The 22,631-nt window shown below is 41.5% G+C and overlaps 1 protein-coding gene across 1 annotated transcript in view; it reads left to right on the forward strand.

Annotated features, from left to right (window-relative positions):
- The window catches only part of LOC136238206 (uncharacterized), a 33,988-nt gene continuing 11,357 nt past the window's right edge, over positions 1-22,631 (forward strand). Inside the window, exons 1-2 of the mRNA XM_066028556.1 lie at positions 1-376; positions 2,404-22,587. Of these exons, the coding sequence (XP_065884628.1) occupies positions 103-376; positions 2,404-22,587 (20,458 nt within the window). The 5' untranslated portion in view covers positions 1-102. The remainder of the gene's footprint in view (positions 377-2,403; positions 22,588-22,631) is intronic.

Here is a 22,631-nt window from a genome sequence, read left to right on the forward strand (position 1 = left end):
TGTTAAAAGTTGTATTACTTTTCAACGGACTATCAGTGATATTTGAATCTATTTTTCTAGCTGAGAGAATTTACCACGTGCCCGTGGTAACTTACTATCGCGATGAAGAAGTCAAATGAGAAATGGAAGAAGATACAACAGGCCACCTTCACAAATTGGGTCAACGAGGTGCTGAAGAACACGAAGTATCAAGTGAAGGATCTCAAGACAGACTTCAAGAATGGACTGGCGCTGATTGCCTTACTGGAGGCGCTCACCAGCCCCGGAAAAGTCGGCAACTACTGCAAACGGCCCAAAATTAAAGCGCAGATGATCGAGAACCTGGTTGCTTGTTTCAAATTCATGGAATCAGAGAAGATCAAGCTCGTCAATGTTGGTAAGTTAACGTTATAAAGTAGGGCTAGTGTCTTTCAATACGATAGTAGCGAGCACTAACATGCCACGCCCATGCTCGCACATTATTATGAAAATGCGCACAGCAAGAAATAATAGAGGTAAACTGCAACTAAAACTCAAGCTACATCTTCAATTATCAGTTATGCTGTCTCGAGCCAGTATATAATCATAAAGCTAGTCACACCACTTTAGCAAAAGTCACATTCTGTAATCATAGCTAACAATTTTATCTACTTTCAGTGATATCATAAGATAGTTAATGTAGACACAGAAACGAGGACACTGCAGAGATGCCATATTGCAAAGTTAAAAAGCATATACAAATTCTGTCAGTATTAAGCCTCACAAATTCATTGCTGGTAAGACCCCTATTTGTTGATTATTAGTTTCTCATCCACCGCCCGCATCCTTCTTAGGCTACCACATGGTAAGCCATTATTTACTCTGTGCATGCTCAGAAGAATACATGACACCAAACTATCATAATTTGTATTGAAACACAATGACGTTTTTTAATTAGCGCTATAGTGCGCCAGGAACACTGTTGTTTCTTTGACAAATTACTGCAGTGGATTCTATTTTCGACTATTTTTCAAGCCAACTGAAATCCTGCTAGCTCGATAGAGCACGATTGCAACTAAAAACCAATGTTAATTTGTGGGAGGAAAGAAGGAGAATCTGGACATCAGTGTATTAATATTATAATGGCCTAATGGTAATGCCCTCCCGCCCACATCATAATAGTTAGAAAGACTGAATGAGAAACTAATAATCACCAAATAGGGGCCTAAGGGTTATAAATAACTGGAAGCCAACTCTAACATAATTATGTGGATCTCACACAATATTGATTGAAGTATCCTAATTTTCAGGTAACTAATACGTAAGACTCTAATACTCTATTAACATAATTCATGCAGTAGAACAGTGTATTGGATGGTAACTCACTGAAGGTGAGAATGCTAGTGTTAACCTAGTACAGTGTTTGGTTAGCAGTGACCAAGTCTATATGATCGCACTATATCACTTGCTTGTGATTATGTGTATCAGTGGTACAGCACGGCAATACATATTAGAGTGCAGTGAACATTGGTCGCATGTGTGATTTCAAAGAAATATTCACTTCTGCTTTGTGTGATTGCACAATAAACAATATCATGTCACATTTCAAGAAGTACCGTAGAGTCTGGTTGTTAGGAGCATTCACTTAATAAAACTTTTTAACATATATTTACATATATTCATTTAGGGCACGTGCCTAATAGAAATCTTGTCATGAGTGTTTACGGATTCACTCTGGTAGGTTGCAGTCACCATTTGTACCAATATTTGGAGTTCAGCTTCTGTGCATGTGTGGCATGAGTTCCATACTACAGAAGACTGGTAACCATAGTGAAACATGCATTATTATTGGTCTTGTACATAATCCTTGAGCATTTCTTCTCTTGTACAGCTGCATCTATCAGCTATCCGCTTAACATACTTAGCAACCTTACCAGTCTATATGGTATGCTTTATGTTTCTTATCACACAAAACTTTGAGTGGCCAAAAGAAGGGGCACTCGGAGTTGTAATTTATCAGTTTGCGATTAGTACATTAGAAACCATACAACTATCTAATTGTTTAATATGATGCTAGGTGTGGTGTGTTGTAGTTCTTAACTAAAATTGTGTGCACAGTGTTTGGGCAAATATAATACAATATATCATATGTGTGGAATATTTGTAATAAAAATGCAAATATGGCACTAGAAAATGGAGCTTTGTTTGGTTCTTAACATGAAGAATTCCTGCCACTAGGGTTACTATTGAAAATACTCAATAATACTTTTTCTGTAGATAATTTAAATCTGAAACATAGAAGCTTCTATGTCATACAAGACCACGCCAAAGATTGCTTGTGTTTTTGTTGTTTTTTTGCATGTACTTATGTAGTAGCCGGTACTATAGCCAACCCTATAACTTTTTTTGCTAATGTGTTAACTAGTTATTGTAATATTACTACAGGACCTGAAGATTGTTACAATGGGGAGCTTAAACTTATTCTGGGTCTGATTTGGACCCTTATCAGACATTATCAAATTCAGAGCTCAACTAAATCTACAAAGAAGGCATTAATTTCTTTCTTCCTCAGAGTGTGCAACGTTCGGGTAACCAACTTTACTACAGATTGGAATGATGGAGTTTGGTTAAGCAAAGTGATTGACTACTTGTATCCTGGCTTGTATCCTGATGTCAGAGCTTTAACATGTTCTAATAAAATTGACAACTGCAGAAAAGCTATCACTTATGCTCAACAATATCTCGGAATTCCCCCAATTATAAGTGTTGATGACATGGCTGACCCTGAAGTAGACGAACTGTCCATGATGACATATTTGTCCTACTTTATTAAGCTTTGCATCAAGAAGATCCGAGAGTGGGCCCAGTCCTTAATACCTCATGTGCCCATCAAAAACATGTCCACTGATTGGTGCAGTGGTATCAACCTCACTGCACTGATAAATGTCATACGACCTGGTATCCTCCCAGACTGGACTGTGTTGGATGAGGAGCGTGGTCTTGATAACATCACCAAAGCAATTGGGATGGCTGAATATTCTCTAGGAATTGAGCCTTCCCTTACTGCTGAGGATATGGCTTGTTCCAGCATAGATGACATGTCAGTTGCAGAGTACCTGGCACCATTTATGCTAGTAGAGATCACAAAGCAACCAGGTGAGTACGGTGCAGAAGCTGATCCCACTGTTGTCGAGATCCAGTCCACTGCAGCAAAGAGACCAATGCATATTAGCTTGTCTGGCTTTGAGAGCATGAGCGTTGTGTCCCTACAGATGCGACTACCAAGTGGTAAGATTGATAATCTGACTGTCGAGAACATTGGCAAGGGAAAAGCTGATGCCACCTACATTCCTTTTGCTGCTGGTAGATATGAACTAATTGTCAAATCTGGCAACGAAGAGGTTAAAGGCAGTCCATACAAAGTTGAAATTCCTCGTTTAGTCGACTACATCGAGTTTACTTCCACACTGCCACCCATACTAAATATTTGTGTGGGTCAAGTTAATCGTTTTGAGATTATTTGCAATGACACAGAACTTGTCGTAGAGAAACTGTTTAATGTTATTTTTCAAGGTGAAGGGCTGCAGACCAGAGTAGTTTCTCCAGATGGCTTCCAGGTATCCTGCTCTGACATTCAATATTGCATCAGAGATGAAAGGAACGGTCACTACATTGTCGAATTTCTCTTGCCTAAAGCTGGAGAGTTCTCTGTATCTTTCTTAGTTGATGGTGAACACATCAAGGGTAGCCCTGTTAACCTGAAGAGTAGACTAACTGGTTCAGCTAGTGGAGATGGACTAACAAAAGCTGTAGTGGGCCGCATAACATATTTCACTGTGGCCACTCCTGTTGGCTCAAAAGACATTTCAGTTAGTATTCAAGACAGCCAAGGAGAATTGCAACACCAGATTGAAACTCTTGGCCAAGGCTCATACAAAATTAGTTTCACTCCAAGATGTACAGGTAGGTTAACCATAGTCATTACAGTAGATAACGAACACGTTGTCGGTAGTCCATTTCAGCTGGATGCGATTGAATCACGAGCTTATGTTGAAGGTAAAAATTTGAAACTTCAAGTTGCAGCATCTTGTGTGAAGCGACCTTTAAAGATCAACCTCACCGGAGTCCTAGATGTTAGTTTTTTATCAATAGAAATCCAAAATCCTCTTGGCCATACTGACAAGCTCCAGTTGACTACCACAAGTGAAGGAGCGGTACAGGCTAGTTGTGTCCCATTTGTTGCTGGCAAGCATATAGTATCCATGAAGATTGATGGTGATGATGTTCCAGGGAGCCCATTTGATATTGACATTGTAAAGCTCGTACAGTTTGTACAATTTGGAAACATTGACTTGAGACAAGTAGAGATAGCAGCTGGAAAAGTTTGCCGGATTGAAATTGCCAGTAATGACTTTGATTTGCTGAAAGACAGGCTGCTTACAGTCGGCTTTGAAGGAGAAGGTCTAAAGTGCAGGCAAATATCAACTGGAATATTTAATCCAGTAGCTAAAGAAATCCAGTATTCCTTAAAGGATGAGAGTAATGGACATTACATTTTAGAATTCATGTTTCCACAGGATGGCCACTACAGAATGTCTTTGATGATTGACAATGAACATGTTAGTGGTAGTCCATTTAATATTGCTGTATTGGCCACAGGTTATGCTAGTCAGTGCATCTTCACCGGAGCAGCCTTAACACAAGGACATGTTGTTCCAGCTGGTACTGAGGTAGAATTTAGACTTGACTGCAGCAATGCTGGTGAAGGAGAACTTTCTGTGCATGCAGTAGGTCCGCAAGGAGAGAGTGTAAAGGTTGTTACATCTTTTGAGGAAGGCACCAAAAATGTATACATCATAAAGGTGTACCCCGAACGAGGAGGCATACATAAGCTGCATGTATACTGGGGAGGAAAGGCAATACCTGGCTGTCCATTTACATTTGAGACTTGCAATCCAAAACTGGTTCGTCTAATAAGTCTTCCAAAGTTAGAATGGTTCAGTCCAGTGACAGGAGAAATAATGAGTTTTGATGTTGATGTGAGTCAAGCAGGTAGAGGACAGCTTACAGCATATGTCCTTCTTCCTGGTGGCAGAAAGGAGAACTTTACCATAACTGACAAAGGAGCTGGAATATTTGCCTTAAAGTACACATTTACAGAAGCTTGCTTAACCCAAATCTTTGTGGAGTATAGTGGAGTGGCAATACTTAAAGGTTCCATCACTGTAAGAGTTGCTCCCCGGCCAAACAAATGCATTGTCAAGCAAAGCTGTGACACAACTGAAGTTTCTTACACTATTGGACAACCAATTGAATTCTCAGCAGACTGCACAGATGCTGGCACTGGAGAACTAACAGTGAAGGCCACTGGACCAGATAAAGAGGAACTGAATGTTGACATTGCTGTAGACACATCTGATGACAAACTCCAGTATCATATTAAGGTTATTCCCACAAGAGCGGGTGCCCATCGTATCATTGTTATGTGGGCTGGCTTGTCTATTCCTGGTAGTCCATTCCATTATGAGATCACAGATCCAAGTGGGGTGAAACTAGTGTCCACCGAGAAGATGGTCACTCCATGTGTTGGCCAGCTCATAACATATCAGATTGATCTCAGCAATGCAGGAAAAGGAAAGGTAACAGCAAAGGTCGTTCTTAATGGTGGCAAGACAATTGATGTAAAAGTTATTGACAAAGGTGGTGGAATCATAGTAGTCGAATACATGCCCACTATAGCTGGATCTTTAGAAATTATTATTTATTTCAATGGCAAGAAACTTACTGCCATACCAGTTACAGTTCTAGCACGTCCTGAACCTAACAAAGTTGCTGTTGGATTTCCTAAGCTGCGCAGTGAGTGCATGTTTGAAGCAGGTAGTACCTTAGAATTTGTAGTTGACATATCTCAAGCTGGGGGAGGAGAATTAAGTGCAACATTAGTTCTCCCAGATAACCAGGAACTACCTATTGAGACATTTACTGAACTAAGGGAAGGAAGGAAAGTGTGTGTGCTGAAAATGACCCCTGAATTGATTGGTTCTTACTCCATTATCATATTGTGGGCTGGTCAGCCTGTCACTGGGTCTCCATTTAAATTTGAAGTTGCAGATTCCAGACAGATCACACTTACAGGTTTGCCAGGAGCCGAGGGCTTTGCTCTAGTCACTGGAGAGACAATGAGTTTCAGCATTGATATTAGTAAGTCTGGCCGTGGCAAATTTGTTGCTCAGTTAGTTGCAGCTAATGGCTCCATTAAAACACTGCAAGCCAAAGAGTCTTATGGAGTGTACACAATAAAGGAAAGATTTATTGTTACTGGATCATGGAGGCTTGTTCTACTTTACAATGGAAAGGAAATATTTTCCACTCCAGTAGAAATTAGAAAAGCTCCAGAACCAACTAAATGCCATGCTGATTATGCAATGCTACGTGACACTTTCTGGAATGTTGGCTCCACTGTCCAGTTCAGGATAGACTGCACAGAAGCTGGAGGTGGTGAACTAGATGTTAAAATTACTGATCCACATGGAAGTGAAATATCAGCTAGCAAGTCAGTTGATAATTCTGGTGGTAAAAGAGTATATGTTGTGACAGTAGTACCACAGTGTGAAGGGGTATACTCCATAGTAGCCACATGGGCTGGCAAAACCATCCGAGGCAGTCCTTTCAGCTTTGATGTAGCAAATCCCAGCAAAGTTAAGATATTAAATCTTCCTGCTCCTGACAAGTATGCACCACTCACTGGTGAGACACTTGGCTTTGAAGTGGACACCAGTAAAGCGTTCCGAGGAAAATTAACTGGTCAGGTAATAACTTCTAGTGGAGCAGTGTCACAATTAGCAATAAGAGAACGAACTGAAGGAATTCATGTCATCAAGCACAAATTAACTGAAGCTGGCTTGTTTGAAGTTAAGCTGTACTACAATGAAATTGAAATTCTTCACTTCTCATTTACAGTGTCTATGGCACCAATTGCCAGTAAATGTGTTGCCCATTTCAACATTGAGAAGAATCAGAGTGTCAGTGTTGGCCAAACAGTGGCATTTAGAGTTGACTGTTCAGAGGCTGGAGCTGGTGAACTGACTGCTATGGCCAGTTGTGGCATACAGAAGAACGATGTACCTGTTCATGTCTCACTGGACACCACTGGAGGAAGACGCATGTACCTGGTCACACTACTTCCAAAAGTTGCTGGCCCATATTTTGTGACCATTCTCTGGGCTGACAAACCAATCCCTGGAAGCCCATTTATCTTTCAAGTATCTGATGAAACATTAGTTAAAATTTTAAATGTTCCTGACCCTCAGACCTTTGCTCCGTTGGTTGGTGATGCCATCACATTTGATGTTGATACTTCCAGTGCTGGCAAAGGTGTAGTACTTGCTAAGGCTTTGTATGAAGGCCAGCAGCCCGAAGAATTCAATGCCAATGAAAAAGGAAAGGGACTATTCAACATGAAGCATGTGTTCCGCAGGGCTGGGATAGTTGATGTTCCCATCTTCTTCAATGGAAACCAGTTGACCTGCATGACCTACACTGTTAAGCCAGCAGCAGATGCAAGTAAATGTGTCACACGAATTGTGTATGAGAATGAATATCTTATCAATGTAAACCAGATGATTACACTGACTGTTGACTGTACTGATTCCGGCACTGGTCATCTCACTGCCAAATGTACCAACCCACAAGGAAATGCTCTAGAGGCCTTCATTACTGAGGACACTACCACAGGAAGGGTAGTCTACAAAGTACAAATACAACCAGATGTTGAGGGAACCTACAACATTGTCGTTCTCTGGGCTGGAGTAGCAGTGCCAGGCAGCCCATTTACTGTTGATGTTGCTGATCCTAGCCAAGTGAAATTCTTGAAACTTCCTAAGGTGGACGACTTCCATCCTCTGACTGGAGACTGCATTGCTTATGACATTGACGCAACCAAAGCTGGTAAAGGATCTTTTGTTAGTAAAATGATTTGTGGAGATATAACTGAAGACGTTAAGATCATCAGTAAAGGGACTGGAATGTTTGGTATCAACCATGTATTATCTCATGCAGTACAGACAACTATCACTGTACATTACAATGGAGTACAAGTTCTCATCATGTCATTCACTGTACAATTAGCTCCTGATGCTAGCAAGTGTAAAGTGACAATTCCAGAGCCAGGCAAATACTTGACAAATGTGGGTCAATTGATTGAGTTTACAGTGGACTGTACTGAAGCAGGTACGGGAGAACTGGAGGTAAAAGCAACAGGACCAAGAAGAGAAATCACAATTAACACTACTATGGAGTGTGTTGGAATTCACAAAGCCCAGTTTTCTCCAGATCAAGCAGGAACATATTCAGTAAACGTTTTGTGGGCTAATAAGAGTGTTCCTAACAGCCCATTTCAGTTTGAAGTAGCTGATCCTAATGCTGTGAAATTCTTCAATCTTCCCAAGGCAGACAATTACTGTCCATTAACTGGTGATCGTCTTAACTTTGATGCTGATGTCAGCAAGGCTGGAAAAGGAGAACTTCAAGTGCAACTTGTATCTGATGGTTCATCTGAGGACTTGAAGCTGACCTCTAAAGGAAGGGGCATGTTCACACTGCAACATGTGTTTGAGGGACCTTGTCAATTGCAAGTGATAGTGTTTTACAATGGAGTCCAGCTAGTTACACTAGCTGGTTTTGTAAAGCTAGCACCAGATGCATCAAAGTGTCATGCCATCTTTAAAGACCGAGGTGAGTACCTCACTAATGTTGGGGAGACAGTGGATTTCACCGTGGACACTAGTGAGGCTGGTACTGGAGTCCTGACTGCCAAGGTGACTGGACCAATGAGGAAAGAAGTAAATGTTGATGTCACTGACTGTGGCGGCAGTTACACTGTTCAGTTTATTCCCAAGGACGCAGGAGCTTACACTGTGGCTGTTTTGTGGGCAGGTAAAGCAATTCCGTTAAGTCCATTTACATTTGAAATTGCTGATCCCAAACTTGTGAAATTCTTAAACTTACCCAAAGAACATGGCTTTTCTCCATTAACTGGACAAACTGTTTCCTTTGACATTGATGTGATGAAGGCAGGCAAAGGGAAGTTGGTTGCATCAGTCATCACTCAAGATGGTGAAACCACAAGCATTCGCTTAGCAGAGAAAGGAAAAGGAGTCTACTCATTAAAATATCCTGTGGTTTCGGTTGGTTTGTTACAGTTCCAGGTCATCTTCAATGGTGTTAAGGTGTTAGAACTAGAATGCGAAGCTAAACTAGCCCCGGACTCTAATAAGTGTCTTGTCAACCTTCATGACACTTTGCTATTGGTTGGTCAACCGATCAAGCTCACTGTAGATGCCAGCACAGCAGGAGTAGGAAAACTTACAATGAAGACACGGGATCCTTTGAGAAAGGAGTTACAAACTACAGTGAGTGAAACTGATGGAGTGTACAGTGCGCAAGCAGATACACAACTTGTTGGAGAGCATAGTTTTGACATTATGTGGAGTGGTAAGAATGTAGGATCAGCTCCAGCTGTGTTCAATATATTTGATCCATCCAAAGTAAAAGTCACAAACCTTCAAAGCCCTGAAAAGTACTGTGCAATTGTGGATGAAACTCTTACATTTGAAGCTGACATCAGCAAAGCAGGTAGGGGGCAACTGTCATGTCAAGTCATCACAGCTGATGGAAACTCAGAAGAAGTGGAATTGATACAAAAGGGCCAGGGAACTTACATCATCAGCTACAAATTTGTACATGTTGGCTCACTTGAAGTTGTGCTACTCTTCAACAACTTGAAAGTGTTTCCATCACCTTGGATCTGTCAGGTAGTTGATGTTAACCAGTTCAAACTCACTACACCAGCACAATATGTCAAGATCAATGAAGATGCCAAAGTTGAGATAACTGGTTTAAACAGTGAATCAGCACACTTGAAAGTTACAGCAACAAGAGGCAGGCAACCAGCTACTATTGCCATGTCATGTGGAGACAATGGTGTGACTGGTCAGGTTCCAATTCAAGAAGTAGGAGAGTACAAAGTAGAAGCTCGATATGGCAACATAATGATTCCTGGTAGTCCATTAATCATTAATGGCTGTAATCCAGACAAGTGCCAGTTTGCTGGTCAGGTCAGTGCAGTCATGCATGTCGGAGAGGTGAAGACTCTTGTTGTTAAATCAAGTGAGGCAGGCCCCGGCACATTACAATGTAATGTATCCAATAGTGACCTATTGGATAGTGATGTTAAACCTGGTACACTCAGCTCCCAGATCAATCTTACACCAAAGGCAGTTGGATCTTGTGACATCTCATTCTTCTGGGCTGGTTTTCCAGTTCCCAGTTTGCAAATTGATGCAAAAATCGTGGATGTGTCTTTGGTCACTGTGACCTGTATTACACTAGAACGTCAAAAGAAACTCAAAACTGATCAAACCATTAGTTTTCTGATTGATGGTAAAAATGCTGGACAGGGAGACATGAAGTTTAGTGCCAAAGGAATAACTTCCAAGTACACAAATGTTGACATAGTGGACAATGAAGATGGCACATACATTGCCTCATTTCTAGCTACACAGATTGGCAAGCATACAATTGAGGTCACATGGGGTGGAAAGCCTGCTAAAGATATCCCACTAATTGTTGATGTGAAGAAAGCCGTTGAGTGCAGCAGTATCCGAGCAGAAGGTGATGCCCTGAAGCTGGGAATTGCAGGCAGGAAAGAAACTGTCACTATCATAGCCAAAGATACTGGACTATTAGCTGATGGTGACCTAGCTTCCACCATGACAACCGTGGATGGATACGACAATGACATCAAGCCAGTAGTGGAGATCAAAGAGAAAGGAAATGGTGTATACATTTTGACATATGTTGCTGAAGTGGCTACTGACTATTCTCTGAATATCACTCATGAAGAACAGCCAATCACAGAAAGTCCCTTTACAGTAGATGTTAAGCCAGCTCCAGATGCTAGCAAGTGTCGTGTCATTCTCTCAGAGACACTAGTGATTGTGGGAACCACAGTAGAGTTTGACATTGACTGCAGAGAAGCTGGCTATGGAGAACTATCACTAATGGTTAAAGACCAAGCAAAGAAAAATATACAAGTAACAGTTTCTAACAGTGGTAACATTTACACTGCCAAATTCAATGCAGCAACAGTCAGCACATATACAATTGAGGCTAAGTGGAGTGGAGTGGTGATTGGTGATGACTACTATAAAGTGGACAGTTTTGATCCCAGTAAAGTTAAGTTCATCAATTTACCAAATGCTGACACATACATTGGTATTATTGGTAACACACTAGCATTTGACATTGATGCCACTAAGGCAGGTAAAGGTACAGTGACTGCTGAAGTGGAGGTGTGCGATGAGACTTCTCAGTCAGTTGAACTCACTGAAAAATCAACTGCAGTGTATGGATTTTCCCACACCTTTGCAAATGTCGGTCTAACTAAAGTCGAAGTTTTGTTTAATGGCCTGAAAGTGTTTGTAACAGCTGCTTGGTCATGTGATGTGGTTGATTTTGGTCAGTTTGCTGTTACTGTCCCACCTGAGTACTGTAAAGTAAATGACAATGTACAGTTTAATATTGAAGGAGTGACCACTGAACTGAAGCATCTTAAAGTGACTGCTACTCACACAAAACAGCCATCCACAGTACAACTTAGTTACATGGAGACCAATGCCTTAGCTCAGTTTATCCCTAACCAAGTGGGAGAATACAAGATTGATGTCAAGTATGGTGGAAAACAAGTGACTGGCAGTCCTTTTGTTGTAAAAGTGTGTAATCCAGGAAAGTGCAAGATAATTGGCTCAGTTCCATCTGTTATTCATGTTAAGGAGACCAAATCTGTTACTCTTAAAACGAACGAGGCAGGACCTGGTGAACTACAGCACCTTCTTCAGTGTGAACCAACAGGAGAATTGCTTGGGTGTAATATAAAGAAGGCCGTTGGAGGCACTCTACAATGTGACCTCACTGCACAAGCAGTTGGAGTGTGTACTGTAGAGCTGAAGTGGTCTGGTTTTGCCGTTCCAGATACACCGTTTCAAGTGAATATGGTTGATGCATCTCTAGTGACAGTGAAATGCACTAATATCGAAGAAGGGAAAAAGTTGAAGACAGAGGACAAAGTGTTTATTGCTATTGATGCTACAGAAGCTGGTCAAGCAGATGTCAAGGTTGCAGTATCTGGACCTACAACTAAATACAAAGATGTTGAATGTGCAGCTAATGGAGATGGCACATTTGTAGCTTCATTTGTAGCCAAACAAGTTGGCAAGCACACAATAGATGTGACATGGGGAGGAAAGCCTGCCAAAGATATTCCATTAATCATTGATGTGAAGAAAGCTATCAGTTGCAGTAGTATCAGAGCAGAGGGTGATGCCCTGAGGCTGGGAATTGCAGGCAGGAAAGAAACTGTCACTATCATAGCCAAAGATACTGGACTATTAGCTGATGGTGACCTAGCTGCCACCATGACAACCGTGGATGGATACGACAATGACATCAAGCCAGTAGTGGAGATCAAAGAGAAAGGAAATGGTGTATACATTTTGACATATGTTGCTGAAGTGGCCACTGACTATTCTCTGAATATCACTCATGAAGAACAGCCAATCACAGACAGTCCCTTTACAGTAGATGTTAAACCAGCTCCAGATGCTAGCAAGTGCCAAGTTGTAGTTGCTGATACATTAGTACTGGTAGAAAGTGTTATAGAATTTGATGTTGACTGCAGAGAAGCTGGGTATGGAGAGTTTACTGTTAAAGTAACAGACCCAGCCAAAAAGAACGTATCTGTTGAAGTAACTGAAAACAATCACATCTACAGTGTTAAATTTACAGCACCTCTGGTTGGGTGCTACTCGGCAGATGTGTTATGGAGTGGCAGTGCAATATCTGGGAGTCCGATCAAGTTTGATACTTTTGATCCTAGCAAAGTTCTTTATTCCAATTTACCCAAATCTGTTGATTATCTTGCATTAGTTGGTGAATGCCTTAAATTTGACATTGATGCTAGCAAAGCTGGCAGAGGCCAAATTACTTCACAAGTGGTTCTGTTGGAAAGCAACACTCAAGGAGTTGAAGTGACTGACAAACAAAATCAAGTGTACACCTTCAAGTATGAGTTTTCACAAGCTGGTTCTTTTGAACTATTAATCTTTTTCAATAATCATGCAGTGTTAACTGACAAGTGGATGTGTTCTGTGGTTGACATGAGTCTGTTTACAATTGGAACAACACCAGAATTTGTAAAGATGAGAGAGAATGTGACAATTGAGGTAGCAGGCATCCCTGCCAACTCCAAGCATTTCACCGTTACAGCTTCAAACATGAGACAGCCCACGAGTGTGTCCCTGGCATATACTGATGTTGGTGCGACTGCAACATTCTGTGCTGAGTTTGTTGGTGAATACAAAGTGGATGTGAAATATGGTGGCAGGCAGCTTACCGGCAGTCCAATAACCATCAAATCATGTAGTCCAGATTCATGTCAAATATCAGGACAGTTACCACAAGTCTTGCACGTGAATGAATCCAGGAACATCACCATTCAGACCAGTAAAGCAGGCCCGGGATTACTGAAGAGTACTGCAGAATTTTTAACAGAAGGAAGTCTGCTTGAACATGACGTCAAGAGTGATGCAAGAGGTTCTGCAGTCATGTTGAAGGCATTGACTGTTGGAACAGCCAATGTTGGCCTACACTGGGCTGACTTCCCTATTCCTAAGGTACCATTTGTAGTTGAAGTAGTGGATGCATCACTAGTGACTGTGAAATGTGTAACACTTGAAGAAGAGAAGAAGGTGAAGACTGCCAGTGAAGTGGTGTTTGAAGTTGACGCAAGAACAGCTGGCAAAGCTCCTCTTCAGTTTAATGTAACAGGTCCTCGATCAAGGTACAAAGAATCTATTATCAAAGACAATGAAGATGGTACATTCACTGTTTCATTCATTGCAGCCCAAGTGGGTAACCACAAGGCTGAATTCCTGTGGGGTGGTAAGCCAGTACCTCAAAGCCCTATTGCCTTCGATGTGAAGAAGGCCATTGGAATTAGCAGCATCAGAGCAGACGGAAATGCACTTAAGTATGGCTACATCAACAAGAAAGAGACTATTAACATAACTGCCAGTGATAGTGGATTGTTGAAGGATGGAGACCTGTCTGCAGTAATGAATGAAGTCAATGGTCCTGATTGTCCAGCAATTGAGTTGAAGGAAACAGGAATAGGACAGTACACCTTGTCTTATACTGCATCATCACTGGGAGAGTATCAACTACAAATCAACTATGAAGACAAGCCTATTAACAATAGTCCATTCACAGTTGACATCAGACAACCACCTGATGCTAGCAAGTGTGTTGTTGAGTTCCAGGAAACTAAGATTCTTGCTGGCACTACCACTCAGTTTACTGTCGACTGCAAGGAAGCTGGATATGGTGAGCTCAGTGTGAAGATCAAGGATGCTACAAAGAAAGCAGTACAAGCGAAAATATGTGATGAAGATAAAGTGTATACGGTGTCTTTTGAGATTACCACAGTGGGTGCGTATACTGTTGAGGTATTGTGGAGTGGTACAGCCATCCCCAACACTCCAATTACTTTTGATTGCTTTGACCCCAGTAAAGTTGTTATCAAGAACCTTCCATCAGCACAGGACTTCCTGGCCCTTATTGGTGACAAGTTCACGTTGGAAGTTGACTCAAAGAAAGCTGGTAAAGGAGAGTTGACCTGTCAGATCATTCTAGCAGATGGTAGTTCTAATGATATAGATCTCACTGTGAACAATTTAGGAATGCACCAAATGAGTTATGTTTTTGCAATTGCAGGATCTCTGGAAGTAGCGTTCTTTTTTTGTGGCCACAGAGTTCCCATACCATGGTCATGTGATGTGATCGACTTCAGTACTTTCTCTATCAAGAACCCAGGAGAGTTTGTGTTGATAAACGAAACAGTGAAATTTGAAATAGTTGGCATCAGTGGAGAGACCAAACACCTTGATGTTAACACTGCTCATGCCAGAAGCCCTACCTCTGTTGAAATTGAATATGGCGGTGGATCTGCCTTTGCTTCCTTTTGTGTAACACAAATCGGAGAATATGCAACTAATGTGAAATTTGGAGGGAAGCACATTGCAGGTAGTCCCTTCATTGTCAAGTCATGTGACCCACTGAAATGTCAAGTGGTAGGATTACCCTTGAACACACTCTGTGTTGGAGAAAAGAGCAATCTTTCAGTGAGGCACAATGATGCTGGTCCTGGCCTGTTAGAATTATCGACAGAAGAAAAGGACATCCTGGAACATTCTGTAAAGCCTAACCGCCTTGGAACTAGTCAAATTGAAATCATTCCAAGAAGGGTTGGAACAACCAATGTAGAGATGACTTGGATTGGCCGTGCCATTCCTGATACTCCATTTCCAATCAACATTATTGATCCAATGGCAGTTAAGGTGACATGCACATCACTAGCCGACCAAAAGAAGCTTAAAACTGACATGCCAGCTGCCTTTGAAATTGACACTACAGATGCTGGCAAGGCTGACTTAGATGTTTCTATAGCAGGTCCATTATCAACTTACACTGGTGTCAGTGTCATCAGTAATAACAATAATACTTACACAGCATCTTTCACTCCAACACAAATGGGAACACACACAGTCACAGTATTGTGGGGCGGAAAGCCTGCCAAGGATATCCCACTGAAGGTGGATGTCAAGAAAGCTGTCGATGCTGACAAAATCACAGCTAGTGGAGATGCTCTCAAATATGGTATTGCTGGTAAAAAAGAATTAGTCACTATAATTGCCACTGACAGTGGACTGCTGAAGGATGGAGATCTTACTGCCACAATGACAACTGTAGAAACATATGATGATGATTTACAGCCTAAACTAGAGTTGAAGGACAAGGGCAGTGGTACATACAGCTTGACATATGTGGCAGAAGTGGCAGAGAAGTACTTATTGCATATCAACCATGAAGGACAGCCTATACAAGGCAGCCCATTTAATGTTACAGTAAGACCACCACCTGATGCCAACATGTGCCGCTTCGATGCTCCCAACAACTTAGTACTTGTTGACACTGCCATAGAGTTTGATGTCGACTGCCGAGAAGGTGGATGTGGAGAGCTGACCGTAAAAGTAAAGGATCCTGCTCGGAATTTTGCAGATGCCCAGATCACCGACAACAATGGAGTATATACCATCAGGTTCACTGCATCTATAGTTGGAGAATATGCTGTAGAAATATTATGGAGCAAAGTAGCAATTCCTGGCAGTCCTTTCAAACTCAATACATTTGATCCTATAAAAGTGCGTACTATAAAAATGCCAGTTGCAGCAGACATTGTTGCTTTGACTGGAGAATCCATTAACTTTGATTTGGATGTAACAAAGGCTGGCAAAGGCACACTGACAACTCAAGTTATTATAAACGATGATGTACCACATAATGTTAACTTGGAGGAGCTTCGCAATGGTGTCTTCAAGTTTGTGTACAAGCTGGCAGACGCAGGTTCTTTGGAGATTGTCATTCTTTTCAATGACATGAGAGTATTACATCTTCCTTGGATATGTAAAGTAGTTAACTTTAGCCAGCTGTCAGTCACCCTTCCTTCTGAAAACTTCAAGGTGAAGGAGGTTGTAGAATTTGATATCAATGGTATTGCCTTTGAATCGAAACATTTAAAAGTTGTTGCATCTCATATGAAACGGTCAAGTTCTGTACGTCTTTCCTACACTGAAACTTCCATTCATGGCCAGTTTACTGCAGAGTTTGTTGGTGAGTACAAACTTGAAGTGAAGTATGGAAACAAGCAAATCAATGGAAGTCCATTCTCTATCAAATCGTTTAATCCAGACAATTGTCAAGTATCTGATGAGCTTATCACACTGCTTCATGTTGGTGAAACAAAACTAATGAATGTCAGAACCTATGAATGTGGCCCTAGTGTGCTTAAATGCACAAGTACTGCCATAGAAGGGTCAGAAATAACTCATGGTATCAAAAGTTTAATGGGTGGGGTAACCCAGTTGTCACTAACAGGAAAAGAAGTTGGTGCTTTTGATATATCTTTGACATGGGCAGATTTTCCCATTCCAAACGTTCCATTTAGAGTCAGTGTAGTGGATGCCTCCTTAGTAAAGGTGACCTGCACATCACTGGAACAACAGAAGAAGCTAAAAACTGGTGACAGGATAATGTTCACAATAGACGCCACTGAGGCAGGCAATGCACAGTTAGACTTTAAGGTGACTGGACCATCATCAGTGTATGAAGACACTGATGTGACAGAAACTGGTGAACGCACATACATGGCACTCTTCACAGCCACACAAGAAGGTATTCATAAGGTAGAAGTGTTGTGGGGTGGAAAGGCAGTGAAGAACACACCAATGAAGCTTGATGTGAAGAAGTCGATAGATTATTCTGCTATTACAGCTGAAGGAGATGCCCTACAGTATGGATACTGTGGAAGAACTGAATCAGTTACTATACTAGCATCTGATAGTGGATTGTTGAAGGATGGAGACCTTACTGCAGTAATGAAGAGCACAGATGGCTGTGAAGAAGCTGTAGTTGAAATGAAGGATAAAGGAAATGGCATTTACCAGTTGACTTATAAGGCACCAGTAGCTGGTGATTATAAGCTAAGTATTGACTATGAGGAACAGCCAATCACACAGAGTCCATTTGCTGTAACTATCCGGGAACCACCAAACGCTAGCAAGTGTCAACTGCAAGTCCCAGAACACCTGATAATGATAAACAATGTTGCTACCTTCACAGTTGATTGCACGGCAGCTGGCTATGGTAATTTATCTGTGACCACCAAAGATCCTGTTGGCCATGAAACTGAAGTTTCCATATCAGAAACAAATAATGTGTTTACAATTACTTTCAAGCCTGTATTTGTTGGTGAGTATACAGTTGAAGCATTGTGGAGTGGAAAATCTATTCCATCGGTTCCCTTCACTATAAGCTCTTTTGATCCCAGCTTGGTTTGTTTTGTACCTGCTCCCACAGAATGTCTTGTTGCTCTTACCGGTGAGAGCATCGGCTTTGACATTGACACAACCAAGGCTGGAAAAGGTACCGTCACTGCTCATGCCATCACTAGTGGAGAAGAACCTCAGGAAATAAAGCTTGCTGGAAAAGGAAAAGGAATTTACATCTTGAAATACACTTTCCAACAGGTTGGTGACCTCCAAATCACAATCAGATTCAATGAGGTTACTATTCTCGAGTATGAGGTTACTGTCAAGCCTCAACCAGATGCTAGCAAGTGCATTGCAACCATCTTATCAACAGCAGATGAATATTTGCTGAATGTTTCTCAAACAATTGCCATCTCTGTTGACTGCATCAATGCTGGTACAGGGAAATTAACTGTCAAATGTACTGGCCCACAGCGTAGAGAACTACATGCTGACATCATTGAGAAGGCTGATCAAGTTTATGATGTTCAGTTAATTCCTGAGGATGCTGGAACATACTCCATGGCTATATTTTGGTCTGGCAAACCTATTCCTAACAGTCCATTTAATTTTGACATTGTTGATATTAGTCAAGTGAAGTTCTTCAAGCTTCCAAAACAAGATGAATTCCATCCATTGACTGGGGAAGTTTTCTGCTTTGATATTGATGTCAGTAAAGCTGGGAAGGGTAAACTTGCTGCTGAAGTGGTGTCTGTTGGTGTCACTGAAACGCTGATATTGACTGAGAAAGGAAGGAGAGTCTACGGTGTTCAACACACTCTCATTCACATTGGACACACTGAAGTTTATGTACGCTATAATGGAGAACAAGTGCTGTCCTACATGATCACTACTAGAGCTGCACCAGACTCTAGCAGATGCAAAATTGACATGAGTGCACTGGAAAGGGAATCATTATTCAATGTTGGTGAATGTGTTGAGCTCACAGTTGACTGTACTGAAGCTGGTGTTGGTGATTTGACTAGCAAAGCAGTTGGTCCCCGTAAGGAGGTTGAAGTAAATATGATTACAGAAAGAGATCATGTCTACAGATTGCAGATCACACCAGTTGTTGTAGGTGTGCACTCGCTCACCATAATGTGGGCTGGAAAGTCAATCACTACCACCCCAATCACTTTTGAAGTGGTTGATTCAAGCCGAGTGAAATTTACTAATCTTCCCGACACTGAGACATATATACCATTTGTAGGAGAGGAGCTTTCGTTCACAGTTGACACAAAGAATGCTGGCTCTGCTAAAGTGGAGTCTCAGGTCGTGTTGTCATGTGGTACATCTGAGGCCCTTCACATGAGAGAGAAAGTCAAAGGAGTTTATGTTGTAAGCTACAGATATTCAGAAGTGACTTCACTGGAGCTAGTAGTCTTATTTAACCAAATCAAAGTGCTATCGTTTCCCTGCTCAGTGAAAATAGCACCTGATGCTAGCAAATGCATTGTGAACTTACCCACACTTGAGCCAGGAACCTTCTTAGATGTTGGACAAATGATTGAATTTACAGTAGACTGCACTGATGCTGGGTATGGAGAATTGAGCCTCAAGTCTTTTGAACCACAGCGCAGAGACATTGAAGTTCATTCTTCACTGGAGCCTTTTGACAATAGAACAATTTACAAGATATTCCATGAACCTTCGTGTGCAGGAAGCTATTCCATCACAGTTTTGTGGGCAGGAAAAGTGGTTCCAGGTGGTCCATTTAAATTTGAAGTTGTGGATTCTAAACAAGTTCAGTTTGTAAACCTTCCAAGCACAGAGAATTACACACCATTTACTGGAGATGTTATCACATTTGATATCGATATTTCTAGTGCTGGAAAGGGAAAACTAGCAGCTTGTGTCACTCAAGAAGATGGGACTACACAGGACATTGATGTAGCGAACAAGGGAGTTGGAATATATGCTGTGAAGTACACAATAGCACAAGCCGGACGAATTGAATTGTGTGTTATTTTCAACTCCATAAAACTTCTAACACGTACAATAAAGGTAAAAGAAACACCTATTGCTACCAAATGTCGAAGTGTACTTCAAGAAGTTCAGTCATATGCTGTAGGCCAGTTTGTAGAGTTTAAAGTTGACTGCATTGATGCTGGCGGTGGTATGCTGTCTGCAGTGGCTAAAGACTGCAATGGAAAGGAAGTTCAAGTGTACATTTCAGAACACATAGCAGTCTACACACTTCGATTTGAAACTGCTGTAGTAGGCAAGTACACTGTTGAAGTTTTCTGGAGTGGAAAGGAAATTCCTAACAGTCCTTTTGTCTTTGAAACAACAGATGTTAGCAAAATTGGCCTTTCCTCTGATGTCACTAGAAGAAAAGACTTTAAAGCTATTGTTGGGAAGGACATCTGCTTTGATATCAATGTGGGCCAAGCAGGCAAAGGTGTACTGATTGCACAAATTTTGTTTGCAGAAGGCGGTGTAGCGAATATGATTATCACTGAGAAAGATCACGGTGTTTACACTTGTCTATATCAACCCACAGTGAATGGCTCCATTGAAATAGTAATCACTTATGGTGGGGTTAGGATATTTAGCCATCCATTGGTGGTTTATGATGCACCGAATGCCTCCAAGTGTGAAGTTCTCCTCAGCAGTGAGGAGCAAGAAACCACCATCTATACTGTAGGCCAAACTATCAGTTTCAAGGTTGACTGTGCTCTTGCTGGTGCAGGTGAGATGACAGCTGTTGCTGTCGGCCCACAAAGAAAGCAACTACAAGCTAGAGTCATTGCTGTTGAAAACAACCAGTATCAAGTGAGCTTTGAAACCCGATGGGTAGGTTCTTATTCCATTCAAGTATTATGGGATGGCAATCTAATCCCTGGTGCTCCATTTTGCTTTGAAGTTAATGATCCCACTCGTGTACAGTTTATTGATCTCCCCAAATCTTACAGCATACAAGCTATCGTGGGTAAAGAAATCACCTTTGATGTAAACATCTCCAAAGCTGGAAAAGGTTTGTTGGTTGCCAAAGTTCAATATGAAGACGGACAAAGTGAAGAACTTAAAGTGGTTGCCAAATCTGATGGAGTGTATTCTGTCGTGTGCGTGCCACAAGTAGCTGGAAGTGTCACAATATATGTACTGTTCTGTGGAGTGGAAGTACTTAACTACCCACTCACCATTAAAGCAGCCCCTAACTCTGAGAAATGTCATCTAATGATGGAAAGAAGTAAAGATGAAGTTTATATCGTAGGAAACTGTATTGAATTTTCAATTGATTGTGCTGATGCTGGAACTGGTGATCTAATTGTGAGAGCAGAAGATCCATCCGGAAAGAATTATAAAGTCACTCTGCAAGAACACAAACTGACTTATAGAATTAAGTTTGAAGTTACAGTGGCTGGTCAATACAAAATTGAAGCCCTGTGGGCTGGAGTTTCCATTCCTGGATGCCCATTTACTTTTGAGGTTGTTGATCCAAGAAAACTCAAATTTGTCAACCTCCCTAGCAGTCCTGAATTTGTAGGAGTAGTTGGAAAAGCTATCAATTTTAATGTTGATGTGTCCAAAGCTGGCAAAGGAGAGCTTACAGTACAAGCTCACTACTCTGATGGAACCATCAGTGAATTTAACAAAACAGAAATTTCTCCTGGACTCTTTTCAGTCAACCTTGTTCCCTTATACACTGGAATAATGGACATAGTTGTCTATTACAGTGGAAACATCAGTATCACTCGGTCTGTCATGATCAACAAGGGAGCAGAAGCCAGTATGTGCCGTGTAAACCTTACCACACTAAGAGCTGTGCCTAGTTTGTTTGTTCGTAAACCTGTGCAGTTCTCAGTGGACTGCACTGAGGCAGGTACAGGTCACTTGTCAGTGGTTATCAACAATCCTCTCAATAAACCAGTCAGTGCTGACATCAAAGATTCTAAAGGAGTTTTCACAGTGAAATTTGAACCAGATGAGGTTGGTGTTTACACTATTGCCATCTTCTGGGGTGATGCTCCAGTCCCTGGTAGTCCATTCACAGTCGGTGCCATTGATCCCAAGAAGATCAAGTTTCTTAATCTGCCAGATGGTCATGGGCACCTTCTTACAGCCATTACTGGCCAGCCAATCAATTTCACTGTCGACACTACTCAAGCAGGAGCAGGAAACTTTAATGCACAAGCCATTATTGAAGATGGTGATGTAGAAGCCATATTGATGACAAGCATGATGAGTGGAGTGTACGACATAACTTACACACCACATGCTGTGGGTAACCTACGATTTGATTTCTGGTATAATGACGTGAAGTTCCAAACCATGAACTGGGTATGCCAGATGCCTGCTGAAGCTAAGAAAGCTGGTGTTGTTAACATCCAACGGACTATCGAAGAAGAGGAACTACGACTCACAGAAGTTGATGCATTTTGGATAAGAATGCAAATGACCACGTTCAAAAACTGGGTGAACGATGTGCTTCGTGGAAACCTAAAGAGAGCAAGGCGACAAGTGGAAGTGCTACAGTGGGACTTCAGAGATGGATTGATCCTGATAGCTCTACTGGAATGCTTGGTGAAGAGGAATAAGATTGGCCGCTACAATGCAGAGCCAAGTGGCAAGATAGAGAAACTAGAGAATTTGACAGCTTGTTTTGACCTGATAAGTGCTGAGAACATCAAATTGGTCAATATCGGTGAGTACAATATGTATGATGCTTGCAAATATGTGTAAACTACT

The sequence above is a fragment of the Dysidea avara genome, chromosome 11, assembly GCF_963678975.1.
Source record: "Dysidea avara chromosome 11, odDysAvar1.4, whole genome shotgun sequence".
In the NCBI taxonomy this organism is placed as follows: Eukaryota; Metazoa; Porifera; class Demospongiae; order Dictyoceratida; family Dysideidae; genus Dysidea; species Dysidea avara.